Source organism: Rhinatrema bivittatum, chromosome 5 (assembly GCF_901001135.1).
Source record: "Rhinatrema bivittatum chromosome 5, aRhiBiv1.1, whole genome shotgun sequence".
Classification (NCBI taxonomy): Eukaryota; Metazoa; Chordata; class Amphibia; order Gymnophiona; family Rhinatrematidae; genus Rhinatrema; species Rhinatrema bivittatum.
In genome coordinates this window covers 309,036,213-309,061,415 of record NC_042619.1, presented here as the reverse complement: position 1 = coordinate 309,061,415, position 25,203 = coordinate 309,036,213, and the positions used below count along the sequence as shown (strand labels likewise).

General features: G+C 47.2%; 1 protein-coding gene across 6 annotated transcripts in view; it reads left to right on the top strand.

Moving 5' to 3' along the window:
• KANSL3 (KAT8 regulatory NSL complex subunit 3) overlaps window positions 1-25,203 on the top strand; it is a 331,289-nt gene that overhangs the window by 127,293 nt on the left and 178,793 nt on the right. For all 6 annotated transcript variants that reach the window (XM_029604292.1, XM_029604291.1, XM_029604289.1 and 3 more), the window contains exons 13-14: window positions 8,163-8,363; window positions 18,869-19,022. In XM_029604292.1, the coding sequence (XP_029460152.1) occupies window positions 8,163-8,363; window positions 18,869-19,022 (355 nt within the window). The remainder of the gene's footprint in view (window positions 1-8,162; window positions 8,364-18,868; window positions 19,023-25,203) is intronic.

The window sequence follows — 25,203 nt, the reverse complement described above, 5'->3', positions numbered from 1 at the left end:
GGGAGCTCACATAGACACTCTCCAAACACAAGGGACTTGGACAAACCTCGAAGCAACATTTCAAATCAATTTCCTAAAGCTTCGAGCTATACGTTATGCGCTGCATGCATTCAAGGACTGCCTTTCACACAAGACTGTTCTCATCCAAACGGACAACACAGTAGCCATGTGGTACATCAACAAACAGGAAGGTACGGGCTCGTATCTCCTTTGCCTAGAAGCTGCACAGATTTGGGGCTGGGCCCTCAACCACTCAATGTTTCTCAGGGCAACTTATCTGGCAGGCATTCACAACGTAGCGGCGGATCGACTCAAGTCGACAGTTCCAACCACACGAATGGTCCCTGGATCCCTTAGTAGCGACCAGGATCTTTCAACGTTGGGGTCAACCGACAATAGACCTCTTTGCGTCACATCTGAATCACAAAGTGGACAACTTCTGTTCTCTACACAAACAGAAGAACCAACCAGCCAAGGACGCATTTGCTTGTCCTTGGAACTCAGGCCTTCTCTACGCGTATTCTCCAATACCGCTCATAACCAAAACTCTAGTGAAGCTACAACAGGACAAGGGGTCCATGATACTCATAGCCCCATATTGGCCTCGACAAGTATGGTTTCCCACACTTCTAGACTTCTCAGTCAGGGATCCAATTCGTCTGGGAGTAGCTCCCACTCTCATAACTCAGGGTCGGTTGCGCCATCCCAACCTTCAATCCCTATCCCTGACAGCATGGATGTTGAAAGCTTCATCTTGCAACCACTCAATCTTTCAACCAATGTCTCTCAAGAGCTTATAGTTTCACGTAAACCTTCCACACGCAAGAACTATTCTTTGAAATGGAAATGGTTTACTTTGTGGTGCAGACAAAAGAATATTGATCCTTTCACTTGCCCCACTACTTCTCTACTAGATTACTTATACCATCTTTCAGAATCTGGTCTCCAGATATCATCTGTAAGGGTACATTTAAGTGCAATCTCAGCTTACCTAACAAAATGGGAGATGCACCAATATCAACACAACCTCTCGTAAGTAGATTTATGAGAGGTTTAACTCAACTTAAACCACCAATTCGGCCACCAGTCACACAATGGGACCTGAATCTGGTTTTAACAAGACTCATGCGTTCTCCTTTTGAACCCATAGATTCCTGTGATCTTAAATTTCTCACATGGAAGACTATCTTTCTCATAGCCATTACTTCAGCTAGAAGGGTTAGTGAGTTACAAGCACTTGTCACATACTCACCCTATACAAAATTCCTACATGACAGAGTGGTTCTCCGAACACACCAAAAATTCCTTCCCAAGGTAGTTACGGAATTCCACTTGAACCAATCCATTGTTTTACCCACATTCTTCCCAAGGCCTCATTCTCACCAAGGAGAAACAGCCTTACATACCTTGGACTGTAAGCGTGCAGTATCTTTCTACTTAAACCGCACTGCAGTCCACAGGAAATCCAATCAACTTTTTGTTTCCTATGATCCAAACAAACCGGGTAAGCAGTGGGTAAACATACCCTATCCAATTGGCTGGCAGATTGTATACAGTTTTGCTATGAAAAAGCAGGCCTTCCTCTCCAAGAGTGAGTAAAGGCACATTCAGTAAGAGCAATGTCAACCTCAGTAGCACACTATCGTTCAGTGCCAATCCTTGACATATGTAAAGCAACAACATGGAGTTCTCTTCACACCTTCGCAGCTCATTATTGTTTAGACAACCAAGGACAACAAGATTCAGCATATGGACAATCTGTCTTAAAGAACTTGTTTTCAGTTTAATCCCAACTCCTTCTACATCCAATCTACTGTGATCTTCGGCTGACTCAATTTCAACAACAATACTTCACTGTTGCTTCACTACGAAATGACTCATCCTCTAGCTTGCTAATCACCCGTATGTGAGGACTAGCATCCTGCTTGTCCTGGGATAAAGCAAAATTGCTTACCTTGTAATAAGTGTTATCCCAGTACAGCAGGATGTAGTCCTCACGAAACCTGCCCGCCACCCCGCGGAGTTGGGTCTCATACCTTTTATTATTTTATTTTTGCTAAAGCTTATTGCTACATACGAGACTGAAGAGAGACACCTGTGGCAGAGAATATCATGGCATGCTGGGCATGCTCAGTGGCCTCACAGGGCCAGTCAAAAGTTTCTAGAAACTTTGACAGAAAGTTTTCCCGCACTAGGGCTCCGTCAGTGACGTCACCCATATGTGAGGACTACATCCTGCTGTCCTGGGATAACACCTATTACAAGGTAAGCAATTTTGCTTTGTGGACCGTTCCTTAGGTGGAGCTGGATGAGTGGGGTGTTGATTATCTCTGTCTAGCTTTAGTCCGCTACTTCCAGAGGGTCTAATAGCCAGGGGACTGGCTCCCTTGTTCCCTCTGAGGTCTCTTCCTTCAGGCCGCCTTCCTCCTGGCAGGGAAGAATTTCTGTTTCTTGAATAGTTAAGCTTTTTGAAAAAAAGAAAACCGATAGTTGTTAGAAAAAGGAGCTTCAGTCAGGGTGACTCTGCGAAAGGGCTGTTTATTCTTCTGTGGGAGCTGTTGGCACCGGAAGGAAGGGAGAGTTTGAGCTGCTGTGGGCCCTGAGAGATCCGAGGGGCTTGACAGGCAGGTGGCTCAGGCGTGTTTTTCTCCTCCGCCCACTGTGTCGGGCCTGTGCAGGTGCGCGGTTCTGGGGACAGACCACGTGCATGGCCTGCGTGCAAGTGCTGGATCAGGATTTTACTCTCACTAGGCTGCTGCTTCTCCCCTTTGTTTAGTGGCGTCAAAGCCACGCAAGACAGCCTGTAAAGCATGCAGGTTGTGGTCCACGTGATTCAATGAGACATTCCTGTGCTCCAGCTGTGCCAGGGGGATGAGAGAGCCTCCGCGGATGAGACTCTGGACAAGAAGGGCCACTAGATCTTCGGGGCCCGCAGCAGAGGTCCTGGAGGGACTGGAAGGAGCAGACATGGCCTCCAAGGGTTGCAGGCAGAAGGCTGCGAGCTCCAAGGCAGCCAGGGATTCTCCTCCAGCTCTTTCTCCCGTGAGACTGTTGGCAGCGTAGGATCTTAGCTTAGGTGGAGAGACAGATGGTAGCAGCCTAGATGAGGATGACGAGGATCCAGAAGAATTTTCACTGGATTTTGTTCTACTCCTGCATAAAGCCTTTCTGACACGGAAGGAGGCAGGAGGGAAGCGTCCCAGGGAATGACAGCCATGAGGTCCTTCCAAGAGACCTAGGGAGGTTTTGTCAAGAGGATCGGGTGGTTTGCTCAGATATCTGGGCCTGGGGCACAGTTTGTGATCCGAGGGTGATCCAAGGAATTTGGACGGCTCGGATGATCCTCAGGAAAATCCCACAAGTGCCCCTACAGGGAGTGATTCCAGAGGGGTGGATCCCAATGCGTACTCTGATCCGAATTCGGATACAGACAAGGATTACCCTGATCCAGAGGAGATGCCAGTGGCAGAGGGAGATGACCCGAGAGTCGTCCACCTGTTTAGGAAAGAGGAGCTGCACTCCCTGATTCCTCAGTTTTGGAGGAATTGGGCCTCAAGGTCACTTAAGAGGAGACAGACAATGAGGGAGTAAATCCAGTCCTGGAGGGACTGAGGGGTCCTCCTAGTGCCTTCTCGTTATCTAAGAAGATAAAATTGGTTAACTGGGAATTGAATTTCCCAGAAGCAGGTCTTGAGGGTGGGCAGGGTGATGGCGAAGGTATACCTGTTCAAGCTGCTGAAGGTGGATGCGGTGGTCTCCACCGTTACCAAGAAAACAACCATTCCAGTGGCAGGTTCAGCTGCTCTGAAGGATGTTCAGGATTGTAGACTGGAGATGAGGTTAAAACAGATGTTTGAGATTTCTGCCTTGAGTGTCCAGGCGGTGATCTGTGGCAGTCTGATGCACAGGGCCTGCTTATGCTGGGTGCAGAAGGTGTAAGAACAGAGTTCTACTCGACCCAGCAGTTTCATGCAGTCAGTGTGTTTGGAAGTTGGAATGACTTATGTGGTGAATGTGCTATGATTTAGTGCATACCAATCATGGTCTTGGCAGTGGTGGTTTGCAGACTGTTGTGGCTACAAAATTGGTCAGCGGGCACATGGTCCAAGTCCCAGCTGTGTAATTCCCCTTTGAAGGGAAACTTCTGTTTGGGGAGGCTCTGGACTAGCTGATGAAGAGCTTGGGAGAATTGAAAGGGAATAGGTTGCTTGAGGATAAGAAGGGTGGCAAGAAGAGTTTCGCTGCCTGTTCCCGGTTTCGGGACAGAAGCAGACTTCGGGTAGGCAACTGTTCTTTCGGGGTTCCTGCAGATCCTCCAGAGATTCCACTGGTCAGGGGACCGTGGGAGGCAAGTCAGCACAATAGTGATCCATTTCTCCGTGAAGGCGGTGGGGAGAAGATTAGCCCGATTCTACGGAGAATGGACCAAGGTCACCTTGGACCAGTGGGTTCTGGAGGTGGTAAGAGATGGTTGCGCCTTAGAATTTTTACGCCCTATCAGGGAGGCCTTCCTAGAATCCTATTGGTCATCTCGAAGCAGGTAGCAGTGCAGGATATGCTGTGGCGGTTGCTAAGATTGGACGCAATTGTTCATGTCTCTGTCCAAGCAACTAAGGGGTAGGTAATCAATTTATTTCGTGGTTCTTAAAAAGGAGGGCACTCTTCGACCCATTCTGGATCTCTAGAGGGTCAGTGTGGCCCTGCGGGTTCCGTGTTTTTCGCATGGAAACATTGCACACAGTGATAGCGGCCCACAAAAGAGAGTTCCTAGCATCGTTAGATTTAATGGAGGCCTACCTGCATATTCCCATTCAAATGGATCATCAGACGTTTCTAAGGTTCAAGGTGTTGGGACAGTATTACCAGTTCAAAGCTCTTCCATTTGGGATGGCTTTTGTGCCATGGGCCTTCACAAAAGTGATGGTGTTAGTGGTAGTGGTCCTGAGGTGAGAAGGGATTCTGGTTCACCCATATCTGGATGACTATCCGAGTGAAAACGGAGGAGTGTGGTTGCTCAGTGCAGCGGGTTATGGACAGATTGTGGTCACTGGATTGGGAAATAAACCTGTCGAAGAGCCAATCCAATCTCTGGAATATCTGGGGGTTCTTTTCGATACTCAGAGGGGCAGGGTGTACCTGACCTCAGAATAACGACGTTGCAGATGTAAGTGATGCGCCTGTGCCGGTGTGCTGGTGCCCAAAGTCTGGGATTATTTGCAGGTTCTGGGTTCCATAGCATCCATGTTGGATTTGGTTCTATGGACCTTTGCTCACATGAGACTCTCTTACAGAAGGCGCTCTTGTCCAGGTGGAATCCATTATCAGAACAGTATCAACTGCCTTTACTGCTACTGGGGGAGTCCAGGTCCAGTCTCTCGTGGTGGCTGTTGTGCCACAGGTTAGAGAAGGGAGTGCATCTGGAGTTTTCAGACTGGGTAGTGGTTACTACAGACACCAGCCTCCAGGGTTATGGGGGCGCAGTCTGTCAGGGGCGATCAGCTCAAAGTCTGTGGATGCTGGCAGAGATGGCGTGGTCAATCAACTGCCTGGAAACAAGGGCAATCCACAGAGCCTTGGAGTCATTTCTGCCTTGGATCAAGGTGAGAATCTTTTCTGACAATGTGACGATGGTGGCGTACATCAATCGACAAGGAGGGACGAAGAGTCCGCTGTGGCTCTGGAGGCCCGGCATCTCTTCATGGGTGGTGCTTTTCCTTGAGGGAATAGCAGCTTCTCATGTTGCGGGAGTGGACAGTGATCAAGCAGATTTCCTCAGCAGGCAAGCAGTTGGATCCGGGGAAATGAGAGTTGTGCCCGGAATCCTGGACTCTCATTTGTGACAGGTGGTGTGACCCCCAGATGAACCTTATGGCCACGCGAGGCAATGCCAAAACGACCCGATTCTTCAGTTGCAGGTGAGAAGTTGGGTTGGAAGAAATAGATGTGCTGGTGTGCCCGTGGCTGAGAGGAGTTCTACTGTACGTATTCCCTCTCTGGCCTCTTGTCTGACGCGTCTTGTGGCACATAGAGATGCACCCAGGGAGGGTGGTTCTGGTAGTGCTGGAGTGGCTGCGCTGACTGTAATTCACAGATCTGGTGTCTTGCGATGGATGGGCCTCTCAGATTGGCCCATCTCCCAGAGGTTCTTCATCAAGGACCCATATTCTCAGATCGGGAGGATCACTTTTGCCAGCTTGGCTTTGAGAGGCGGCAATTGCGATTAAAAGGATATTCAGAGCTGGTTATTTCCACCCTACTCTAGGCTAGAAGGCCTTCTACTTCTCTGGCTTATATCAGGGTCTGGAAGGTTTTTGAGTCTTAATTTTTGGAGCAGTGGCTGGACCCGCTGAGCGTGGACATTCCTCACATTTTGGCCTTTTTGCAACAGGGTTTATCAAAGGGGTTGGCCTATAGCTCACTCTGCTTGTAGGTGTCAGCCTTGGGTTGCCTTAGGGGCAAGATACGGGGGAGCTACTTGACCTCTAATCCTGATGTTGTTCGTTTTCTGAAGGGCGTTAAGTATTTATGTTCTCTAATGCATAAGATTTGCCCTGATTGGAGTCTTAATTTAGTTCTGAAAATGCTCTGTGGGCCTCCATTTGAGCCCTTACGAGGAACTTCACTAAAGGACCTCACCTTGAAGACAGTGTTTTTTGGAGGCTATTTGTTTGGCCAGATGGATTTCGGAGCTACAGGCTTTGTTCTGCAGAGATATGTTCTTGCAGATTTCCAGTCACGGGGTTACGCTGTGCACGGTTCTATCCTTTTTGCCAAAGGTGGCGTCCTCTTTTCTTGTTAATCAGATGGTTGAGCTGCCAGCCTTTCCGGAGTGGTCTTGGGATTCGCCGCAGTCTAAGGAATTTCATCTTTTGGATGTTTGCTGAGCTCTGTTATGGTATCTCAAAGTCACTAACGGTTTCAGCAATCGGATTATCTCTTTGTGCTGTTTGGTGGGACAAAGAAAGGAGTCAGAGCTTCTAAAGCCACAATTTTGCAGTGGCTGAAATAGACTATTTGTTTGGCTTATATTTGTAGAGGTCGAAAAGCACCGTTTGATCTCCATATACATTCTGCTAGAGTGCAGGCTGCCTCCTGGGCAGAGTATCAGTTTTGACTCAGGAGATATGCAGAACTGCGGCGTGGCTTCACTCCACTCTTTCACCAGACGTTACCGTTTGGATGTTCGGGCATAAGAAGATGGCGCATTTGGTGAAAGTGTATTGCGTGTGGGTCTTTCGAGTACCTGCCCAGTGTAGGGGTGCTTGGATACATCCCACTCGTCTGGACTGATTTGTGTATGAACAGGAAAGGAAATTTGGTTCTTATCTGCTAATTTTCGTTCCTGTAATACCACAGATCAGTCCAGAACCCCATCCCCTTACTGCCAAAAGACCAAATTTCCTGTTTATATTCTCAGAGTGTATCTGCAGATTGTAAATAGGTTGAGCTGTAGATGTAAAGCGGTTATAGTTCCTTGAGAGGAAGTGAGGGCACCAGTTAAGGGGGGCTCCAACCCTGAGTTAACTGTTCGCCCTGGTTGGGGGATCAGTTTTGTCTACACATTGGCTTGGGTACAGTTTAATACTGAGGGTCTGCAGGTGATACTCTCGGTTATGTAGCAGTGCCTGAAAAGTTTTTATTCTCTGTCTCCATCTGCTGGTAGGGATGCAAAACCCATTTGTCTGCACTGATCTATGGTATTACAGGAACGAAAATTAGCAGGTAAGAACCAATTTTCCTTTGAATCATTTTGTTAATACTATAATTGGAATAAAAGGAGAGCAGGTGTGTTTGGAGACTATTACCCAGGTGATGGGCCTCAGTTTAGATTTTTAAGATTAAATGCTGCTCTAGCAGTTACATAGTATACGTAATTGTGATGTGGCATGTCCATACTGTTTATTTAGCCATTTTATATACCATCATTCCAAATGAAGATCAAAATGGTTTACAACATGACACACCATTATAGGTTGACAAATACTTTCACTTGATGTGTTCATATAACATTCATTTTAAAGATAGACGCATACATTGACTATTGTGATCAGGGGTGAAAAGATATGCAGGGATGAGCTAGCACTTTTAACTCAAGGGTACTGGAGGGCTATAAGGATAGTTGTGGAAGTGTGATAACGGCATATTATGTTCTTGCATGCCAGGATGAGATTGCTGATTTCCTGACGGGAGTCCTCACTCGGGCAGAGAGTCACGCTGGCTCAGAGCCTCGCGATCTAGATGCAGAGAAGAAAAAAAAACCCCGTGATGCAACCAGGAGGGACCTGTCATTTGATTTGTCAGAGAGGAGCAGTCGGCCAGCCTCCCCAGCAGTAAGGGTGCCTGCATCACCCTCGGGCTCTGAGGTAAAATGCCACTTGCTGATGATCTTTACTATAATTGGGGTACCTGTATGGTCCACAGGCAGTGAGATGGGATGCCATTTATGTATTTACAATATTTATAACCCACCCATCTACCATTCTGGGTGGTTTACAAATCAACATCCATAAAATAATATACATACAAATAATCACACAAAAACATAGAGTACAAATTACAATGAGCATTATTAAAAACAAAAATCAGTAAACCAGCAATCTAATGATTAAAAGATCATAGGCTATTTTAAATCATCAAAAGCCTGGCTGAAACAAATATGTTTTTAAGAGCTTCCTAAATTGTAACAGTGAATACTCAGCTTTCAATTCCTATGGCATAGCATTCCATAGCATTGGCTCAACTATCCCAAACAGCCCTTCTATCGACTTGGCCAGATGGGTCTGTCTAATAGAAGGTATCTCCAATAAATTTAGAGATGCAGATCTTAAAGGGCGTGAAGGCCAGTAAATCTTCTAAACTAAGTTGAAGCATTTAGGGGCCAATCCATGGTTCATGTTCATACCCCAGATCAGTCCAGCCACCTGGGTTTTTCTGCCATACCAGCAGATGGAGAGAGTGTAGAAAAGCTTTCCCTGTATGTACCCAGATGTCTAGATTCCTGAGTTTTGCCTCCCTTCCAGCAGATTGAGACAGAGAAAAACTTTACAGGCACTGCTTCTTAACCCGGTGCGCCACCTGCAGCTCCTCAATATTTCTCTGTCTCCAGCAGATGGAGGAGATGCAAAACATACAGTTCTGTATCTAAAGAAAAAAAATAAAGGAAGAAAAAATAGAAGAGGATAGATTAGGTGAAATTCCCTCCCAGGAGGTAAGTTTAGTTTAAAAAAAAAAAAAAATGGGAGGAAATAGGCAAAGGATAAGGGAACATGCTTGTTTGATTGCCATTGGTGGCAGAAGGGTTCCGGGTAAGTGGGGTTATGCCTTTGCAGTTTCCAGCGTGTTTACTTTTTGGCTGTACCCAAAAAACACAGAGGAAGACGGTCTAAGAAAGCCGTGAGGAATCAATACAAGGAATAGCCGAGAGTCCTTTAAAAATCCGTTTATTAGTTGCCCGACTCTAGGCCTAAGTTTCGCCCAACAAAGGGCTGCTTCAGGGGCTTATTTTAGACTAAAATGGCATATTCATAGATGTGCTCTATCCATGGAGGTTCATGGGCGGACTTACAGATGATTAATAAGCCTTCATATTCACAATATCCAAATGACTATGCAATTGGTCTATATTTGTCCACCATTGGAATTTCTCACTTTTAAATAAAAAAGCAACGTTTGCCGAACTGTAATAATGTTCAAAGTACTGTGTACTTTGTCCTTGCGAACAAAGTACACAGTAAACTCATTGGCTTGGCTTGGTACACTTGGCCTAGAGTGGGCAACTAATAAACGGATTTTTAAAGGACTCTCGGCTATTCCTTGTATTGATTCCTTTTTGGCATGTGCCGCACAGTCATTTACAGTGCTGGGCCATGCCGCGTGGCTGCTGCTGCACTGCCTGCGGGGGGGGACCGCGCTGGCATTGACTTCGTAGCAGGTGTCTGGCGGGCCTAAAGCTGCAGTTTGGGAGGCTGTTGAATATTCCTGCTGAGTGCGGGAATGGAGGCCACTTTGGATTCCTTCGCGTGCAATGCAGCAGGGGGGAGGGGATCTCCCGCCTGCGCATTCTCTAGCAGATCTCTCACGGAGGAGACCCGGGGAGCCCTGGGGTACCTCTCGGGGGAGGAGCTGGATCCTCTGGAGGAGGATGTGGAGCGTTCCTCCCCTTTTTTTGCCAGAGTTTGTTTTATTGTTGCTTAAAGCATATTTGGCCCATAAGGCTGCAGAATGGCCCTCTTAAGTGGAGGATGACAGATCCTCCCCCCAGGAAAAAGTCCAGATTTGAAGGATCCTAGGTCCTTCTGGGACAGGTAACACTGAGGAGGGTTCCTTGGAGGGGTCGGGGATTGTCATCTGGGGATATTTTTCATTCTGTGCAAAGGCCAGAGGATGACGTGGGAAAGGCCCTGTCAATGGGTGGTGACAATTCTAAGGTGGTTTTCCTTTTTCAAAGGGATGAACTCGGACCCCTGATCTCACCGGTCCTGGCAGAATTGGGAGTATTGGTTCTGCAGGAGCAGGCTGACCTGAAGGAAGTGGATCCGGTCCTATCCGGCTTGAGGGGTCCAGCCAAGACTTTTCCCTTTCCCGGGAAAGAGCTGGTGATCAGGGAGTGGGACACTCCAGAGACTGGCCTTAAGGTGAACAGAGCCATGGATAGGCTTTACCCCTTTGCCCGAGGATGCGCTGGAGCTCTTGAAGGTGCCGAAGATGGATGCATCGGTTTTGGCAGTTACGAAGAGGACTACAGTCTGGTAGCTGGGGCAGCAGCTCTGAAGGATCTGCAGGACAGGAAGCTCGAGGTGCATCTTAAAAAGATTTTCGAGGTGTTGGCGCTGGGCATCTGGGTGGCTGACTGCAGCTCCGGGCTAGTTTGCGATGGGTGCAACAGTTGCAGAGTCTGAACAGGCAGGGTGATTGGAAGCGGCAGTCACTTATGGGGCAGATACTTTGAATGACCTTGTTCGCATGGCTTCTCAAACGATGATGTTGGCAGACTTGGCCAGACTTCTTTGGTTGTGGAACTGGTCAGTGGACATTTCATCCAAAGCTCAATTGGGAGCATTGCCTTTTTAAGGGCAGACTTCTGTTTGGAGAAGACTTGGAGCAGATGATAAAGAATCTGGGAGATAACAAGGCCCACAAGCTACTGGAGGACAAATCAAGATGGTCCAAAGTTTTTCTCCCTGTATGCTTTCATTTTCGGGGGCAAAGGCATTTCCGCCAGAGCAGAGCTCCGAGTGGTGGTCAAAGGCAGGCATCGGGGAGGTCGCAGACTTGGAACCAGCCATTTTGTGGGCGCAGACCGAACTGTGACGGCTCCGGACAAGGTAGTTGTTGAGTCAAGCCTGTGCAATGAGACGATGCAGGCCCACTCCTCAGTTCCAGTCATTGGGGATCGTTTGACTCAATTTTACGTGGAGTGGGTCAAAATCACATCGAACCAGTGGGTTCTAAGCGTGATAGGACAAAGCTATGCTTTAGAATTTGCTTGGCTGTTCAGAAAACTTTTAATGGTGTCTCCTTGTGCCTCAGCGGAAAAGAAGGTGATTGTTCAACAGACCATACAGCTGCTGCAATTGTTGAGGGCCATTGTCCCCATTTCCCAGGATGAGAAGGAGACGGGGTGTTATTCGATTTATTTTGTGGTGCCCAAGAAGGAAGGAACCTTTCGACCATTTCTGGATTTAAAGAAGGTGAATCTAGCTCTCAAAGTTTCCCGTTTCCGGATGGAGACTCTGCAGACCATCATAGTAGCAGTGAGAAGCAAGGTGTTCTTGGCTTTCTTGGATCTGATGGTGTAACTACACCTAGGGATTCATCCGGATTATTAATGTTACCTCAGGTCCTGGGGAGGCATTTTCAATTCTGTGCTCTCCCGTTCGGATTGTCAACGGCCCCAAGGACCTTCACCAAGGTATGATGGTGGTAGGGGCAGCGGCTCTCAGAAAGGAGGGCGTGCTGGTCTACCCGTATCTGGACAACTGGCTCATCCGGGCAAAGTCGGAAGTCCTTTGCCGTGGTGTGGTAGAAGTGGTGTTGCAACACCTGAGATCAATGGGATGGATAGTCAGTCTGTCCAAGAGCCATCTTTCTCCTTTGCAGGCTGGAGTTCTTTGGCGCACGCTTTGATACCCGACTGGAGAAGGTATTTTTCATGGAGGAGCGGATTGTCAAGCTGCAGGCTCAAGTTTGGAACCTGTTGGAGGCGCAAGTGCCCAGGGTCTGGGATTATTTGCAGGTCCTTGGTTCCATGGCCTCGATCTTGGAGGTGGTCCCATGGCCATTTGTCATATGCAACCTCTTCATAAAGCATCGCTCTCCCGGTGGGATCCAATGTCAGAACAGTTTCATCTCCTATCGCTTACAGAGACCGCCAGGTCTTGTCTTTCGTGATGGCTTGGCCAGGACCATTTGTGCCATGGGGTGGATCTCTAGGTTCCTCAATGGATGGTGGTGACTACCAACGCCAGTCTGTCTGGTGGGAGGGTTGTATGTCTGTCCCAGTCGGTGCAGGACCATTAGACAGCAGAGGAAGCAACTTGGTCCATCAATTGCCTAGAGATGAGCTCTGTAGAAGTTTCTTCCCCTTTTGCGCAACCATGCAGTCAGTCCTGTCAGACAATGCGACGATGGTGGCCTACATCACCCGCCAGGGAGGTACCAAGAGTCGAGTTGCTCAGGAGGCAGAAATTCTGATGACCTGGGCATAACAGAATCTGGCCTTGATAGGGGCCTCACACTTACTGATGTCCGACAATGTGCAGGTGGATTATCTCAGCCGACAGAATGGGAGCTATTGCAGGAAGCAATGACCCTCATTTCTCGCAGGTGGGGCATGCCTCACATGGATTTGATGGCAACCCGTAAGAATGCCAAGGCACCACATTTCTTCAGTCGCAGAAGAGAGCATGGAGTGGAAGGGGTTGATGCCCTGGTGCTTCCTTGGCTGCAAAATGTTCTGATATGTGTGTTTCCTCCATGGCCTCTGATGAGCAAGGTTGTAAGGAGAATAGAGGTCCACCCAGGAAAGGTGATTCTCGTGGCTCCGGAGTGGCCATGAAGGCCTTTGTTTGCGGATCTTGTCAGTCTAGCAGTGGATGACCCCCTGAGACTGGGCCATCTTACAAATCTTCTGTGACAGGGCCCTGTATTTTCAGATCAAGCGGATCACTTTTGTCTAGCAGCTTAGCTTTTGAAAGGAGGCAATTAAGAAAGAAAGGATATCTGGAGGATGTTATTTGTACTCTGCTGCGAGCTCGCAAGACCTCTACTTCTTTGGCATATGTCCGGGTTTGGAGAGTCTTTGAATCTTGGTGTATGGAGTAGGGGGTTGATCCTCGCTGAGCATCATTGCACAGATGTTAGCCTTTTTGCAATTAGGCCTGAAGAAAGGCTTGTCTTTTAGTTCCTTGAGGGTGCAGGTATCGGCCTTGGGCTGCTTGTGGAGCAAGGCTTATGGAACAACTCTGGCTGCGCTTCCGGATGTGGTACGTTTCCTCCGAGGGGTGAAGCATTTGCACCCCCCCGGTTTGTAAGATGTATCCTTCTTGGAGCCTTAACTTGGTCCTCAAGGATATGTGTGACACACCATTTGAGCCTCTTAAGAGGGCCAGCATAAAAGATCTGACTTTGAAGGTGGTTTTCTTGCAGGCAATTTGTTCAGCCAGAAGGGTTTCTGAACTTCAAGTCCTATCATTTAGGGAATCCTTTTTGAGGATTTTGATTCTGGAGTCTCTCTGAGGATGGTTCCATCTTTTCTGCCATAGGTCGTTTTAGCGTTCCACTTAAGTCAGACAGTGGAGCTTCCGTTCTTTTCAAATTTGAAGAGTGGTACAGCTCATGCAAAAGAATTAAGACGTCTAGATGTCAGTAGGACCTTGTTGCGGTATCTTGAGGTCACGAACAGTTTCAGGTTGTCGGATCACCTTTTTGTGCTATGGAGTGGTGCAAAAAAAGGGTCAGAAAGTGTCAAAGGCACTATATCACATTGGTTGAAGGAGGCTATTGGTTCCACATATATATTTTGTTGTCGACCTATTCCGGAGGGATTAAGGGCTCATTCTACTCATTCCCAGGCAGCTTCCTGGATAGAATGTCAACTAGTATCACCACAAGAGATTTGCAGGGCAGTTACGTGGAAGTTTTTGCATACCTTTGCCAGACACTACCGATTGGACAAACAGGCCTCAGGCGTTGACAATTTCGGTGAAGGTGTACTTTGAGTGGGACTCTCACAGCCCCACCCTGGTTAGGGAAGCTTTGGTACATCCCAGGAGTCTGGACTGATCTGGGTTTATGTACAGGCAAAGGAAAATTGGTTCTCTTACCTGCTAATTTTCTTTCCTGTAATACCACAGATCAGTCCAGAGTCCCACCCCGTGGTGGAGGGAAGGTTTGGTGAGTCCATTCGGTTTTGTTTACGATAATGATTCTGATGAATTTGAAGAATAGCATAGGTTTCTCATTAGTCTTTTCAAGAAAAGTTCTAAATTTGGTTTTCAGTTTATGAATTTCCTCTTTTCCTCTGCTCATTCTGAGGCATATTATAGAGTTGATTTATTAGAAGTTTTGTTAAATATTTTAGGCTTGGGTACTGAGGAGCTACAGTTGGTACACCGGGTTAAGAGGCAGTGCCTGCAAAGTTTTTCTCTCCATCTGCTGGAAGGGAGGCAAAACCCAGGAGTCTGGACTGATCTGTGGTATTACACGAACGAAAATTAGCAGGTAAGAACCAATTTTCCTTTACTGACATTGCCACATAACCTAGCATGCCACCTGCAGTCCCTTAGTATTCCTCTGTCTCCAGCAGATAGTAGAGGTGTAAAACCTGCAGTCTGGAGTTTAAAAAAAATCAGAAAGTGTTGGGAGCAGACCTCCTGGGGAGGTCGTCAGGTGCCTGGCAGGACCAACCTTCCCAGTAGAGGCAGGCAAGTGGGGGGGGGGGGGGGGGGTCGATGACCTTTTTGTGGAGCTCACATCTAAATTCTTGAAGGAGCTTAGACAGCTGGTGGTCCACTTTTCTCAGTGCCCTAGACAGCTCTTCCTCTCCTGCAGTGTGAAAAGGCTGAGAGAGCTGTTGGGATTTCATCGACAACAAGCAGGATGGTAGTCCTCACACATGGGTGACATCAAATGGAGCCCCAATGCGGAAAACATATGTCAGATTTTCTAGAACTTTGACTAGACACACTGAGCATGCATAGCATACTGATCACCATGCGTCCACATGTGTCCCTCTTTCCGTGGAGCTGTGATCCTTGTGGTGTGATTGAGCTCACTTTGGCTGTTTTTAGCGTTGTGGAAAACCTTTTTGCTCTTTGTATTTTTCGCGTTATTTTCCCTTTGATCCATCATCTGATCTCTCTCGGTGCCTTCTTGTAGTGTCCCTAGTCAGGGTTTTCAGCGTTTCGGGTAAGTTTCATTTTGCAGTCAATTCCCCTTACGGTGGCGGTGCCTTGGTGCCCACCGGCCATCGCCGCCTGCCGCCATTGCTTTCGGCTTTGCGGCCCTTTTGTTTTGCTTTGTCATGGCCACATCTGGTTTTTGCTGATGTCCCTGGTGCTCGAGGACCATGTCTATCACTGATCCTCATGAGGTGGGTATCCTCTGCCTGAGGGCATCACCTGATGTCCGGGTTTGCCACTTATGTGCTGAGATGACCCCGAAGGGACATTGGCTTCAACTCAACAAGATGGATCAGCTCTTTGGGTTGAGGAAGTCCAAGTTATTGGAATTGGCATTGAAGGACCTTGGAGCTGCACTGATGGACACCACGCCATCGACTTTGGCAGGACTGTCTGTTCCATCGGCGGATAGCGATGCCGGTAACTGACCGTTGTCTATCTCCTCTGGGCCAAGGACACCGGGTTCATTGTCATTGACCTCGGCACCAGGGAAAGACTGGGCTGTACAATGAGGGAAGCAAAAGAAGCATCGACAACAGTCCCCGTTGATGCACAGTGCCAGGCACGGAGATGCACCAGCTTTTGCCATGATGCCCCCAAAGCGACTCCGTGGCGAGGGGAGCCCATCCTCTGTTGGTGCTGGGGATCTGGGATGGTCTCCACCGCTGCTGCTGCCAGTCGCTGATCCCCCTCTGGGTCTGAAGAAGATCTGGCCACCCCTCCTCCTTCCCAGTTGATGTTGGCATCGGCAGGGTTTGAGGAAGAGCTGAAGTGCAGAGTCCAGCTGGTGGTGGAGCAGGCACTGCAGGGCTTCGGTCCTGTGGCTCCAACAGCACTGGAGTGGTGCCGTCCGTCCTTGTCCTGCTTTTGGAGAATCTCAGCATGCTCATCAGTGAGTTACCGACCCCGCTGGCACCGGTTCTCGGTACAGTATCTGTGCCTGGCAGAGTACCGAGACCTCCCCATACCGATAAGATGGTTGTTGCTGGTTCCTCCTTCGAGGAAGCTCCACTGAGGCTGGCAGAGATGCTGAGGCCTCTAGCTCTCTGGCCAGTTCTACCAGTTCTTATATCCCTGGACGTAGGTCGAGCACCTAGGGCCCCATCCCCTGTAGCATACAGTGAGGATGAGGGTTCCTGTGACCCCTGGGGGGATGATCTAAAGGAGTCCTCCTCCGAGAACTCTGATGGTCTCTTATCAAACCCTTCTCCTCCAGATGAATGAAAGAAGTCTCTGCCTAAGGACTTCACCTTCACAGGGTTTGTGAGGGTGATGGCAGAGGCCATTCCATTTCAACTTTTGACAGAGGAGGATGCCAGGCACAAAATGCTTGAGATCCTCCAGTTCGTGGAGCCTCCTAAGGGGATCATGGCGATCCTGGTACACAAGATGCTTAAGGAGTTGCTGCTGAGAATATGAGAAGAATCCTTCACAGTGCCTTTTGTTAACAGGAAGGTGGACGGGGTCTACCTCCTCCAGAAAGTTTCCAAATTTGATAAGTATCAGCTGCCTCACCAGTTGGTGGTGGTCGAGGTCCAAACGTTCTTGGACCCATTCCTCAGCACCCCCAGGGAAGGACCACAGAGCGATGGACACTTGGGAGGAAGGTGTTCCAAGGCACCATGCTTGTTGCCCGCATTGCTGCCTAACAGCTCTACATGAGCCAGTACTTGTGGGACATCTGGAAGCAGGTAGAGGAGATGGCTGAGCAGCTGCCTTAACAGCAGTAAGACACCCTCATGTCACTGGTGTTCAAGGGTCTGGAGTGTGGAAAACACGAGGTCCGAGCAACTTATGATGTTTTCAAGACGGCATTGAGAGTCTCTGCAGCGGGGTGGCAGAATGGCATGGCTGCGGGCCTCAGATCTCTGACAGGAGGTTCAGGAACAACTTGCTGACATGCGGTGTACTGGAGAGAATCTTTCCGGACATAGGATGAGAGATGATGTGGCTCAAATTCGGGACCACCATGAGATCCTCCAACAACTCTTCGCCAGTGCTCAGGACCCATCCTCCTCATTTAGGAGGCCATCAAGACCGGGGCCAAGGAAGTCTTTCTTTTGCCAGAGGAAGTACTATGCTCTCTCCTCGATCCTGTCAACACCATCAGGGCTCCTGAGGCCATTCAGGCAGCAGAGAGCCCCCAAACCCTAGCCAGCTCCTTGGTCAACTCTGGGGACTGGCTTTTGATTGGGCCATAGGGAGCATAAGCCAGTTGCCCCGTACCCGGGATAATGGACTGTCCTGTTGGGGGCAGGCTACAGTTCTTTACAAACCAGTGGCCCAGTGTAACCTCAGACCAGCGGTTTCTGTTCATCGTCCACCAGGGGTACTAATTGAATCTATTGGATGTCCCACCAAATTGCCATCCATGCCTACATTAGGGGCCAGTAACGCATCAGGAGGGTACTACAAGCGGAACTCTCCTCCCTCTTAGCAGCCAGAGTAGTTGAGCCCATACCACCAAGGTAAAGAGGGTGGGGATTCTACGCCAGGTACTTCCTGATTCGAAAGAGAACAGGACGACTCCATCCCATACTAGATCTAAGGGTCTTGAACAAGTTTCTAAAAAGAGAAAAGCTCAAAATGGTTTCCCTGGGCACCTTGATCCCCCTTTTGCAAAAAGGAGACTGGCTATGCTCCCTCAGCCAAAAGGACACATACACTCACATCGAGATCTTTCCCAGTCACAGGAAGTATCTCCGATTTGTGGTGGGAACACAGCACTTCCGGTACCGACTGTTGCTGTTTGGGCTTGCGTCTGCCCCACGGGTCTTCACAAACTGCCTTGCCATGGTGGCGGTGCACCTCTGCAGACTGGTAGGGTATGTTTTCATGTATCTGGACAATTGGCTGGTCAAGAGCATGTCTCAGGCAGGAGCGATCAGGTCATGAACATTCGGGTGTTGGAGTAACTAGGGTACACATATACATTCTCCTTGAAAATTGCTGCAGATACAATGTGAGATTACTTGCACCTGCTTTTTATGAGTACAGTTTTGCTTGAAAAATGTGTGTAGATTTGACATTGTAATTTATGCATATACTTTTCCTCTCCTGGCCTAAATAACATCTTCAAGCATGCTGCTAAAAGTACATGCATTGTAGAACAGTGTGTGGACTTCTTGCTGCATTGAGGGTGGATAATTTTCAGACAGCTGATTTACATGGGTAAAGTGCTTTTTCATCTGCAGATATCACTTAGGCATAGCGAGGGCAATTTTCAACCTCAAAAATAAACATTCTAGGAAACAGCTGTTGTGTGGAGATTCAATAAATTGCATTAATAAAGCTGAATTGTACCTGACACTGGAAGGCCTGAAGAGTGAAATTAAAATGTTGATAGAGAATCCAGCCTAAGAGAAACCTGTATGCCTCTAGCTATTTGGCTGAAATAGGCCTTTGTGCTTTCATATTGAGAATGAACCTGACTATTTTCCTTCTGTTTGCTTTTCCCATTTTGGAAGGACTTGTCCAGTGTTTCAAGTAGCCCTGCCTCCAGTCCCAAGACTAAAATGACTAGTTTGTCACCTGCTCAGAAGTCCAGTCAGATAACCACCCAGCTGCTGAAGACACACATACAGAGAACAGGGCCTGTTCTGACTCATAAACAGGCCCAAGGTAATTGTTCTTGCTAGCTGTTATGTTTCTTATTCATAGAATGAATGCTTTGTCTTGCATTGTAGGCTTCACTATGTGTCATGCTTATTTAACCCATTGCTGAGTAGCATATGTGCAGTGAATCAGGGACAGGCAGCCATGGATTATGCCTCTCAGCCTTGTTCAAGATTAAAATCAACAAAATAGAAAATGCAGGTAGGCCATATCATCCACAGACTTTTCCATAAGAATGGGAAAATTCTGGAATGTTCAGGGAAGTATTCTGTAACCACAGGAAGTATTTATGTGTGATCAGCAGATTGCAGAAGCTAAGGTTGATGATAGAGGTGCTTTTTGTGTGCAGTTGGCTGAATTGCAGTAGTATGTATATGAATGTATGAGAGGGGAAGAGATGTGGGTAGTGTGTGGGTGTGTGTATACATTCAAAAGAAATTGGAGAAGATTTTTATTCACTCAACATACAAGCTCTGGAATTCATTGCTGGAGGATGTGGTTAAGGTATTTAGCTTACCTGAGTTCAAAAAAGGTTTGGAAACGTTCCTGGAGAAGTCCATAAACCTTTATTCCTTGTACGTACCAGGATCAGTCCAGACCGCTGGGTTATGCCTCCCTTCCAGCAGATGGAGTCAGAGGAAAAGCTGAAAGACACCCCCTGATAACCCTGTGTGCCACCTGAGATCCTTCAGTATTTCTCTGACTCCAGCAGATGAGGTATGGCATAACCTGCAGTCCTGATCTTTTACAAAATTCTTGATTATTAATTAAGTGAAGGGATTATTTATCCTTAGCTCCTTTGACTAGATCATCTGGTAGTAAGTTAAAAAAAAAAAAAAAAGGTGACAGATTACTTTATAATAGCAGGCAAGGCTGGGCTTCTGCCCTATGGCCTTAATACCCGGAGAATCTTGACACAGCCCGGTGAGTTGGGGGGATTTACCGGTGAGCCGGTCCCGTCCCCCTTTGAATTCCAGGGACGGTTAATTCCTCTGATGAGAGCTATTGCTTGTTGTTTAAGCCCAGGGACGTACATTCTCCTGGTTGAACAGTTCTGAGAAAAAAAAAACAAACCAAAAACAAAATACTTTTGAAACAGAGCGAGCCTGCTGAGTTCTCCCGGATCTCCGGTGGGGGTAAATTTCTTCACTCAGCTGATTTTGCTTCCCTGCTTACCTTACCATGCCACGAAGATCACTTCGGAGAGAGTTCTCAAGCTTCAGAGTCAGGTTCTTCGATTGCGGAGCATGGCAGTGCCTAAGGTCTGGGATTACCTGCAGGTCCTGGGGGCTATGGCTTTTATGCTGGATTTAGTGCCATGGGCTTTTTTTCACATGCGTCCTCTGCAGGGGGTTCTGTTATCCTGGTGGAATCTGCTGTTGGAGGAATTTCAGATTCCTTTACCATTGCCAGAGGATGCCAGGTCCAATCTATTGTGGTGGCTGTCGTGGCACAATCTGGAGAAGGGAATGGATCTGGAAATACTCGACTGGCTACTGGTAACCATGTATGCTAGCCTCTCTGGATGGGGGGCAGTTTAGGGAAATTGGCCCAGAGTCAGTGGTCACCAGAGGAGGTTGCTTGGTTGATCAGTCGACTGGAAACCAGGCAGCGCGCAAGACTTTGGTGGCGTTTCTTCCCCTCGTTCGGGGCTAGTCGGTGCGAGTATTCTCGGACAATGCGACAAGAGTAGTGTACATCAATTGTCAGGGTAGTAAGAGGAGTCTAGTAATGCTGGAAGCGCAGGAGCTGCTCGTGTGAGCGGAGAAACATCTGGAGAGACTAGCTGTTTCTCATAAGACTGAGTGGACAATGTGGAAGCGGACTTCCTCAGCAGACAACATCTGGATCCGGGGGAGTGGGAGTTGTCGACAGAAGCCTTCACCTTGCTGCAAGCAAGGTGGGGCAATCCAGTGATTGGACCTCATGGCAACCCTGGCAAATGTGAAAACTGATCGACTTTTTCAGTCACAAAGGGAGTTTGGATTGGAGGGCATCGGTGCTCTCGTACAACCGTGGCTGACACACCTCTTGCTGTACGATTTTCCTCCGTGGCCACTTGTTAGGATGGTTGCTGAGGCGCATCGAAATTCATCCGGACAGAGTGATTTTGGTGGCGCCTGAGTGACCGCTTCGGCCGTGGTTTGTGAACCTTCTACATCTGGCGGTAGTCTGAGCCATTCATTTGGCCCATCTCTCAGGGTTACTTCGCCAGGGACCTGTATTTTCAGACCGGAAAGATCACTTCTGTCTAGCGGCTTGTCTTTTGAGAGGCGACGGGTCCGTTTGAAGGGATATTCGGAGCTGGTGATTGCAAATTTGCTTCAGGCGAGAAGGCCTTCCTCTTCAATGTCTTATGTCCAGGTGTGGAGAGTATTCGAATCCTGGTGTTTGCTGAATAGAGTGCAGACCTTATAGGTGGATGTCCCGCAGATCTTGGATTTTCTGCAATGCGGGTTATCTAAAGGGTTAAACAGTATACATCCCTTCGGGTCCAGGTAGCAGCTTTGGGTTCCCTGGGCAGCAGGATTCAGGGAAGACCACTGGCGTCTCATCCGGATGTGGCTCGTTTCCTGAGAGGGGCAAAGCATTTGCGTCATCTGGTATGGAAGATCTGTCCGGCATGGAATTTGAATTTAGTTCTTCAGGTGCTGTGTGGGCACCTTTTTGAGCCAATACGGAGGGTGTCGAAGGATTTAAACCTGAAGACTGTTTTCCTGGTTCTGTTCGGCTAGCGCTGCAAACGTTGTCGTGTAGGGACCCTTTCCTCCGATTTTTGGACGATGGGGTCTCGTTACACATGGTTCCTTCCTTTTTGCCAAAGATAGTGTCCTCTTTTTGTTTTTTTTAATTTTGAATTTTTAATTTTCAAACAATTATAACCACAATGTTACATGTACATGCTAAGATATGAATATACAGTAATATCAACTTTACACAGCAACAAGAAAAAATCCTCATACAGTCCATGTCAGTATTATTTCTTAAAGAAAAAACTGTAAGACATTAGTTGTTTAAATTGAGCGAAACAAGGCATTTAAGAGAGTATATAACACTCTCTACTTTTTAAAGAAAATCAGAGACGCAACAAATCTATTTATTGCTCTCAACAATTTGCTACATTTAGGGGGTGGGTATCCAGGAATGCCTGTAAGGCATTAATCTCATAGAAAACATATTTCTATTCCTTATACCATATTTCACATTTGCAAGGATACCGTAAGAAGAATTTGACCCCCTTGCAAGGGTGTCAGATTTTAACCTAAGAAACTCCTGTCTTCTTAACTGAGTTACCCTTGCTAGGTCCGGGTACATCCAAATTTGTTGGCCATGGAATTTTTGTAATCTGTTGTGAAGAAATAATCGTAATATTGTATCTCCTTCAGATGAAAAGACAAATGAAACAAATAAAGTTGCTCTTGACAATATATCAGTTTCAGTAGTTATTTCTAAGACATCTGATACATTCATGGACTGCTCTGGTTGTGAGTCCCCTGTTCGTGCTCTTTGTATTATATAATGTATTTTTGCCAAGGGTCAAATGGACTGGCTTGGCATTTTCAAAACATACTCTAGATATTCCTTAAACATTTCTCTAGGGGGCATAATATTCAAGATCAGGCGCAGAAGAGCGGGGAAGCCTTTTTTTTTCCACCTTAGGCCTCTGCAATCAACTTTATTCCATTCAAAAAGAAAAAATCAAAATAAGAAAATCGCGAGGTGAAATGAAAGAGAGCGAGAGAGACCACGCCCCCTCCCACGACGTCATCGAAAGTTTCCTCGACGGTTGAAAAACTCATCACCATCAGGCGCCGTGCGTCGCGCGACGAAGGGGTGCGACAAAGGGGTTTTCCCCTTTGTGCTCCCCTTCGTGCAACCCTTGGTGCCTTATTCAATATTATTTTTGTAACTAACCCTTTCCCCCAACTTTTTATCTTTGTCTTTAACATGTTAAATAGATTAATTATAAATGTTTATTGTATTAGACAAAGGAATTATATTTCCTACTTATACTGTTTTATGTAAACCGGTTTGATTTACATTTTATGTAAGAATATCGGTATATAAAAATCTGAAATAAATAAATAAATATTTAAATATGGAAAGTTTAATATCCTTAAATTGGAATATTTTAAGCTATTTTCCATATATTCTAATTTTTTCAAGTTAGACATCTCCATCTTAACTATATTATTTTGGTAAGTTTCTATTTTTTTTCAATTGTTCATCATGAACTTCCAATCTATCATTATGATGGGAAATAGATTTTTCTAAATCTGAAACTTTCTGTTGAGATTCTGTATTGATACAGGTCAACTTTATTATTGCCTTCTCAAGAGACTTAATCGCATCCCAGAGTATGTCCTTGGTTACTTCAGTAGTTTTAGTTGGTATAATAACATTCATTTTAGGTATATCCTCCTCACCCCCTGCAGCTAGGTTCCCCATTCCCCTTTCAATATTAGGTATAACATTTAAGTCTGGAGATTTCTCCTCAGAGAGTCCCCAAGAATAACTTTTAAAGCAGTTGGTGGAGTTGGGGTATTGGGAGAGCTCCAGGGCTCAAGGAGATGGCTTCGGCCTGTAGCACGGATTCTCGCTCGTGATCCGTTTCCACTGTGACCTTTTCCTCCGGTGATTCATTTGATGCTGACATAAAGAATGAGGAAATCTGAGGTTGGGACGGGCCTGGTAGGGGAGACGAGGCCATAGCCTCCCTTATTCGGGCCTTCCGTTTGGTATGAGGCATAAGAAATGAAAGCAATATTGTCTCACTCTTTATGACTAACTCTGATTATTACCCTATCTATTGTCTTTCGGATTGAAGGAAGAGAGAGGAGTAATGAAAAAATTACTAAATCTTCAATCGCTGGAAAATCCTAATAAAGTCCAGGAAAAGAAAAACTCTAAGAATCCAGACAAAGCCACGCGCCCCTTCGGCGTGCACAGCTTCGGCAGCGCGCCGGCGTCGTCGGCGCGCTGCAGGGGGGTCCGGTTTTGACCTTACCGGTCCCTCCCCTTGATGACGTCAAGGGCGCGACAGACCCGGAACAAGGGCAGGGGCTCTCCTCATCCTCCGAAGCGGCACAGGAAGTCAGGCAGATATCCAGGAATGAAGCAAGCAGGGCCGGGATACCTCCTCACTTCAGGTAATCCAACTCTCCTCTCTCGCAGTGTCCTCTTTTTCACCTTAATCAGGTCAAGCTTCCCTCCTTTTCGAACTTAGCTGCCAATTCTTCGATGGCTAGGGAACTTCACTTATTGGATATGCATCATATCCTTTCGCGATATCTCAAGGTCACGAATCCCTTTTGGAGATCGGATCATCTGTCCTGTTAAGTGGAGCAAAGAAGGGCAATAAGGATTCCAAGGGCACGATTGCTCGCTGGTTAAAAGAGATGATCGCTTTGGCTTACATCTGCAAGGGCTGGCCGGTTGCGAGGGCATTCCACTAAGGTGCAGGCAACCTCATGGGCGGAGTGTCAATTGCTTTGTTCACAGGAGATCTGTCATGCAGCGACATGGTCTTCTCTTCACATTTTCACCAAACAATTCTTAGATATGCGCGCCCCTGAGGAAGCAATGTTTGGGGAGAATGTATTGTGCGCGGGTCTTTCGGGTCCCGGCCCAGAATAGAGGGGCTTGGGTACATTCCACTCTTCTGGGCTGATCTGGGCTACGAACAGGAAAGGAAAATTGGTTCTTACCTGCTAATTTTCATTTCTGAAGTACCACGGATCAGTCCAGAGACCCGTCCCTTTCTGACGAAAAGATTTTCTCGTTTTTGGATATGGCTAAGCTGATTGAGCTGGCATTTGATTTGATCAGAGTGATGAAAACTGTACATAGTTGGTATAGGTTTTGTTAAATTAAGGTTTTGTTAAATTAAAGTTAAGTTTGCAGGTGGCTTCATCTTTAAGTCTTTGTTCGCCCAAGGTTTTTTGGGGTATAAGGTAGACATTTTGGCTTGAGTGCAGGTCAGTACTGAGGGATTGCAAGTGGCACTCTCGGTTATGTAGCAGTGGCTCAAAGTTTTGTTCTCTGCTTCCATCTGCTGGTAGGGATGCATAAACCCACTTGTCTGGACTGATCCACTGTACTTCAGGAATGTAATTTAGCAGGTAAGAACCAATTCATTTCTCTGCTTCCTCTTTTACTATTTAGACCTTGTATGTTTGATATTTAG